This window comes from Vombatus ursinus, unplaced genomic scaffold (genome assembly GCF_900497805.2).
Source record: "Vombatus ursinus unplaced genomic scaffold, bare-nosed wombat genome assembly UNPS02003476.1, whole genome shotgun sequence".
Classification (NCBI taxonomy): domain Eukaryota; kingdom Metazoa; phylum Chordata; class Mammalia; order Diprotodontia; family Vombatidae; genus Vombatus; species Vombatus ursinus.
Window position 1 is genome coordinate 14851 of NW_020943254.1, and position 7500 is coordinate 22350.

Here is a 7500-nt window from a genome sequence, read left to right on the forward strand (position 1 = left end):
GGAAGGAAGGAAGGAAGGAAGGAAGGAAGGAAGGAAGGAAGGAAGGAAGAAAGGAAAGAGGGAAGGAAGGAAAGAAGGAAGGAAGGAAGGAAATAGGAAGGAAGGAAAGAATGAAGGAAGGAAGAGAAAGAGAGAAAGAAAAAGAAAGAAAGAAAAAGAGAAAAAGAGAGAAAGAAAGAGAAAGAAAGAAACAAGGAAAGAGAGCTAATTTTCACTGGCAAAAAGGAAGCAAAATTATCCCTCTTTTCAGAAAAGATGACAATTTACTCAGAAAACCTTGAGAATTAATGCAAATTATTAAGACAATAACTTCTGTAAAGAATCAGGACACAAACTACTTCCACAAAAAGCATCAACATTTCTATATACTAATGAAATCCTAGGCAAAAAGCAAAGAGAAATTCCATTTAATATAACTATAAACTACATAAAATCGGGGAGTTAACTTACCAAGACACATATAAGATTTAAATATAAATGCTACAAAACTATAAAACAATGTTTAGAGAAAAAATGGATCTAAATAATTGGAAAGATATTACGCGTTCATAACTAGACCATGCCAAAATAATACAAATTATTTTATTACCTAGATTAATTTGCAGATTTAGCACTAAAATTAGCAAATTACTAAGGAAATACTTTATAGAATTAGATCAAATAATAGTACAATTCATATGGTAGAACAAAAGGTCAAGAATGTTAAGGGAGATAATGAAGAATGTGTGGATGGAGAGGACCTAGCATTACCAGGTCTTAAACTACATTATCAAACAGTAATTATCAAAAATAATTTGGTACTTTTTAAAAAATAGAAAAGGACAACAATGAGAAAGACTAGATGAGCAGCAATTAGAAGCACAAGCAGCAGAGATGGTGACAGAAAAGGGAGCTTCCATAGTCAAAGAATTCCTCACCAAGTAGCCAATCTCTTGATGATGCTCCTCTTTGTACTTACTCTATACCCCCTAAACCAACTTAAGTTTATTGCCATAGTCATTCTTGAAAACTTTCCAACAGAGCTGGAAATTAGTATAACCTCCACAAGCCCACATCACCTCTGTGCCATAAAGCAGAAGTTGTGGTTTTTTAACTTAGTCAACACACAATACTAAAATGGGACCTTGTATTCACTTTTCAGTCAATTGTGTAACTGAAATCACTAGACTAGAAAGCACCTCTGAAACCCTACCTGTTTCCTTCAAGCATTTTTTATCAAGCGTACATTTAAAAAACAGATTGAGTATTCTCATATCTTATTGAGGTGTGAAGGTAGGCAAATGAGCTAATGCTTGTTGATTTGTTTCCTTCTTTTGTTAATAATTCCATTCCCTGGTTATTTTTTTCCTTTTTCCCCTTTGAAACATCTTGAAAATTAATCCCAGAGTGCCTTCAAGACTGTGTTACTTCCAGCACGATTTCTTCTATGTGTCCTGGACATGGTCCAATTGTTCTTCCAGACTTCTCCTTCAGTAACATTTCTACTTCATCACATAACAAAACGAGTATTCCTCCACAACACTACTATCCCAGTGCCTCTTTGTGGTTTGGAGGTCACCATGGGTTCTTGAATAATATGCCAGCCAGAGTATATGCTCTGTTAGGTTTCTGCCATGTTAGAAAGATTTCAAATACTGTCTTTATGACAGAGTGTACCTGAGGCCTTAAGGACGAACCTAGCCAAGTACAAAGAAGACTATCAAAGATAGATTAGCCACAGGGGATATTTTGGCCATGACAACATGTGAAAGAACAATACAAAAGTGGCCTCAGTCCTGAGTGGCCCTTTTCTGGTTCTTCAGTAATAGTGACAGGATGAAAGTAAAAGAGAGCAGAAAATGCTACGGTTCATATAAATTTTAGACAATCTACAAACATTAATTTAAATATTGGTACTACTACTACTAGAGAAAATTAATAACATCAACAAGGACATTCTCCTTAAAAATGAAACCATAAAACTAAATGGTTAATTTAAAATTTTTTTTCTCTTTTGTTTTTTAGTCATTTTTCATCTCTTTGACATTTCTACTTGTTATGTTTTGAGCAATGTGAGAAACCTACCTCCTTTTACTTCTCTGACTCTAATTCCTGGTTCAATTCATATGCAGTGAAATAAAAGGGCAGCTCACAGGTTCTCTTCAGAAAAACAAATATAGGAAGCGGCAAAGTTGGCTCCAAAACGTATACAAAGCAATAAGAAATATAATAGCTAATATTTACATAATGTTTTAAGGTCTGCAAATTAGTTGGCAAAATTATCTCATTTTATCCTCCTGATAACTTTGGGAGATAGGTGCTATCATTATCCTCATTTTACAGATGAGGAAAATGAGGCTGAAAGAGGTTAAATGACTTGCCATGGAACACACGGCTAGTAAATGTCTAGGGGAAGTTTTGAACTCAGTTCTATCTTGACTCCAAGTCTATCACTCTATCCACTGAACCACCTAGCTACCCACATAAACATCATCTCATTGTATACCTGATTATCTAATCTTTCAGTGCTTATGATGAACATGAACAAAAAGATCACCTTGACAAAAACTAAGGCTTATATGTAACTGTCACAAAAGACTGATTCTATAAAGAACTTAATGAAATCATGCAAACCCAGTAACATTTTCGTATTTGGGGACTTCAATGGGAAGTTGAGCACAATGGAAAATGTCAAAAAAAATAATTTGGAAAATAGATCCCAAGGATTGTATACCACTCAAAAAGCTTAGTCCTGTATATTACAAATAACTTTTTTCAAGTCAGAAGGAGTTAAATATGGTGAGCACTGAACGACGTCACAAAAAGTGAAATTGACTACATATTAACAGACAGAAAATGACTGATTTTTTTTTTGTGGGAATCGTTTCTGAATTGGTTGCCTCTATTCAGTGAGACCGTCTACTAGTTAGAGCATGAGTTAGAAATCAACAACAAATTAGAGTGACACATGTGAAAAATGTGGGCACCTAGGTGGTACAATGGATAGAGTGCTGGGCTTAGAGTCAAGAAGACTCATCTTCCTGAGTTTAAATCTGGTCTCAGACACTGAGAAGCTGTGTGACCCTGGGTAGTCATTGAACCCTGTTTGCCTCAGTTCAGGGAAGCGGTGTTTGCTTACTCAGCCAAAAATATCTGATATTTTTGTTTAATTTGGGGAAATTTCCAGGTTCATAGATATTCCAAGGCTCTCAGAGTTCTTGAAAACTAGTCTCCTTATAACCATGGTATATTGTATATTATAGGTAAAGAATTACTTCCAGAACATCTCCAACCATGTTGACTGCACTCAACTCTGCTGGAGCTATCTTCTTTACTCCTTCCCCACCTGAACATGGGATCTGTCCATAGAGCCATGCTGGGTTTTGGTGATCTAACTTTAACCTCATCTTACTTGGTTCCAAGCCTATATCACAAACACTTTCTCAACATCACTAGTTATACTACCTCATATATAATTCCAACCCCCCCCCTTTCCAGTTCCCCAGCTCCCACTTATGGACCACCTTTCCACATTAAAATGTAAGCTTCTTGAAGACAGGGACTGTCTTGCTTGTTTTTATTTATATCCCTAGTGCTTAGTGCAATGCCTAGCACATAGTAAGCACTTGATGCTTTATACAGCTGAATAATATATATTTGAACTGTATACCTTACATGCATGCTATTATATATACCAATCACAGTGGATCAAATGTGTATGATATTTTAAACATTTTGGTTATGTCCATGGATATTTTTGTTTCTTTTTCCTTACGCTGTAAAGACCTTGAATATAGTGAACACATTTTCAATTCCCTTCAGATTCTTAACTATACCTATTGTAGGCATAACACTAAGATATTAACTCATAAGAGCATCATTAAATTTTTACAATAGAACCCCTCTATGTACCAAGTCATACTATGACATCATTAGGCCAATCATGTGACATCAGGCCAGTTCAGTCCCAGCTCCCATCTGACTCTCGAACTAAGAACCCTCCCTACCAGGAAGGCTAGCATATCACTTCCCTCAACTCTATTCCTATTGAACCATCAGACCTCTGTAACATTGTTTCACCTAATGCCATTTTTAATGGAACTAATTCATAATGATGGGGACAGGAAGCAGTGTACCTGCATAATTCCATCCATACAAAGGGATTTCAGTAAATGTTACTGCAGTGACTGACCCTTCTCAGTGAAGAACTGGGTTCATTTTCTCAGACTTGCCTTCACTGATTTATCCAGTCAGTAGTGATTTTTGTCCTCAGCACCATTGTAAGCGCTTTGTTTTTTGCTGAATTGTATATTGCCTACATATATATATCAGAGTGGTATTGGGGGAAAAGAACTGACTTTTAAGCCAGGAAGTTCTATTCTGGCTATGTGACCCTGGGCAAGTCCCTTAACCTCTCGGTGCCCTTTTCAACTCTCATAAGGCTATAAATTGTACTGGCAGAGTGGACAGACTGCTGGCTAAGGAGTTCTCAGATACTTACTAGATGTGTAATCCTGAAATAATCATTTAACTTCTGTCTCAGTGTTTTTATCTGTAAAATGGGGATAACAATAACACCTTCATCAACCACCTTCCCAGCGTTGTTGTGAGGATCAGAGATAATATTTGTAAAGTGCTTTAAAACCTTCAAGTGTTATATAAACGATAGCTATTGATATGATGATGATGATGACAATGATGGTTGTCCACTTTGCCACCTAGTATCTCATGTGAGCTTTGGACAGACACACACTTTTCCTGTGGTTAGCAAAATATCAACAAAGAGACATATGTTTGGCACTTGCCTTGAGCTCATTGGTATCTGAGAGTTTGGCTTTGAGCTCGGTGTTAGATTCCCGGGCCACTCTCAGATCCTTCTGTAACCTTTCCACCATCTTCTGCAGTTTCCTGATGGTAAGGTTGGCCTCGTCCTTCTCCACAGCCAAAGCTGTGCGAACCTGCCTCTCCTCTTCCAGCTGAACTACCTTCTGCCGAAGAAGGTTCATGTGCAGCTCTCGGCTCTCCAGTCTTTCTTTCTGAGCCTTTAGCTAGTTTAAGAGAACAGGGAATTTTCTTTATAACTGAACACTCAGAAAATATAAGTGAATTACTGCTATCACATTGATCTTTATAGTTCAATAAGACTCATTTGTACCAACCAAAAAGGTTATTGGACTTCTTTTCCCTGATTGCATTTTTTATTCATTTTTCCAGGAATTAATTTCATGAGCTACGAAGCCCTAAACAAAAGAACCACAGAAAATGTGCAGAGGAGGCAGGCTTTCAACTCTGATTCTCCCTAGCATTAGGTGCATCATAATAAAAAAGTGAAATTGCATTTAAGACCTCGAAAATGGATTCATCAAGGGCAGACTATAACAAGACACAGAGAGACTCAATCCTCCACAAACCCAGTGGCAGGCCAACCCTGCACTGATTAATCTCAATCACAAAGTGTTGGGTTTAGTTGGCTAAAAAAATTAGAGTTATTATGTTTTTAAATTACTTTTTTTTTCAATCACCTTGCTCTTACTTGAAATGCCAGGGAAATTATTTTATGAAGCCTTGGGTTTCATTTAGTCAAAGAATCAAGCCTAAGAATTGAAAAGAACCAGAGAAGTCAATTAATCCCACTCCCACCAGATGGGTGAATCCCTCTACAAAGCTTGATCATTCCCCTCTCCTTGAAAAGCAACAGAAGGCTCACTCGTTACCTTTACAGGCAACCTGTTCCATTTCCAAGCAGCTCTAAATATTGGGAAGTTTTTCTTTATTTTGAGCTGAAATCTGGCTCCCTCTAACTTCTCCTTTGCCTGGTTTTGCTCTGTGTGGAGCCAGAAGGAATAACTCTTAGCCTTCTCCCACAAGACAGGCCTTCAAATGTTTGATGAAGTTATCAGGTCCCTCTAAATCCTTTCTTCTTTTCAACATCCAGCATGATGTAATGGAAATAATAGTAAGCTGAGAGTCAGAACACTCTCAAAGAAATCACAGGTCAGGCCCATATCTCTAACAGTCAGGTCCATATCTTTAACTGCACTCTCACCCGAGAAAAGATGGAGACTTGACCAACTTGGCCCTAGAGGCAATGGGGAAGAATTGCAAAGAGAAACACTGGGCGTGCTAAAAGGAAAAAAAAAATTCTCAAGAATTAGGACTCTGCACAATGCAAAAAGCTGGATGACCACTTAATCATATATGTTGAAGAGAAGATGCTTGTTCAGTTATGGGTTGTACTAGATTGCCACTAATGTCTTTTTCAACACTGAGATTCTAGGATGCTAACACTGCCTGAGAGGGAAAGTTATTGCAAACAAGGGAAGATCAGGGAAGACTTCATAGGGGAAGTAGAACTTAAATTGGGCTTTCAAGGATGAATAGGAATTCGACAAGTTAAGAATGATAAGAAGACATTCCAGGTATAAGCAATAGCATGAACAAAAGAACATAGGTTGAAAAGTTCAAGAGTTGTTCAGCAGAAGATTGTTAGACTGGGAAGTGATCATACATGTATGTCCATGCACATGTGTATATTGTGCATTGTGTAGGTACGTGTGTTTCTTATGAACGTGTATGTGTATCGATATACACATGTGTATACCCACAAGTTTTATGTGCGTATAAATATCTATATACAAAATCCATTTAAAAATAAATACAAGGTAGTACTGAGGAAGAGGCATTAGTAACCAGAGACATCAAAGAAGATTTCAATTAGGGAGCAATGTTTGAGCTAAGGTATGAAGGAAATTCAGGTTTTTTTGAAGCACAGGGGCGGAGAGATTGCCTTCCAGGCATAGAGATGGGCTGCAGAAATGCAAAGATATGGAAGATGGAGTGCTTAATATAAGGAACAGCAAGAAAATCAGTTTGACTGGACCCTTGGAGATATGAATGGGTAGTATCATATAATAATTCTGGAAATGTAGGCTGGAGCCAGGTTTCAAGGGACTTTAAAAGTCAAATAGTGTATGTTTTATTCTAGTAGCAAGGTAGAACCACTGATACTTTTTGAGCAAGGAAGTGATATGGTCAGAGCTGTGCTTTGAAAAAGTCATTTTGACAGCTGAGTATGAGGGGAGAGACAAGGCAGGGAGCCCAATTAGGAAGCCATTCAATAGTCCAGGCAAGAGATGATGAGGGCCTGAATTACAGTATTGGCCTTATGAGTAGAAACACAGAGACATATGCAGGAGATATGATGGAAGTAAAATCAGCAGGACTGGCATTTATTGGATATAATAGCTAATAACAATTAATTAGTTAAAAATAATAGCTAACATTTATATAGTGCTTACTACGTGCCAAGCACTATGCTAAGCACTTAACAATTATTATCTCATTTGATCCTTATAATAACCCTGGGAAGTAGATGCTATTATTATCCCCATTTTACAAATGAGGAAGCACAGGTTAAATGACTTTCCCAGGGTCACAGAGCTATTAAGTGTCTGAGATCAGATTTGAACTCAGGTTTTTCCCAGCCTGGAGCTCTATCTACTGTTCCTCTATCTACTGTTC

General features: G+C 37.4%; 1 protein-coding gene across 1 annotated transcript in view; it reads right to left on the reverse strand.

Moving 5' to 3' along the window:
* CCDC170 (coiled-coil domain containing 170) overlaps positions 1-7500 on the reverse strand; it is a gene marked incomplete at its 3' end in the record, with an annotated part of 24676 nt that overhangs the window by 9714 nt on the left and 7462 nt on the right. Inside the window, exon 2 of the mRNA XM_027874807.1 lies at positions 4785-5027. Within this exon, the coding sequence (XP_027730608.1) occupies positions 4785-5027 (243 nt within the window). The remainder of the gene's footprint in view (positions 1-4784; positions 5028-7500) is intronic.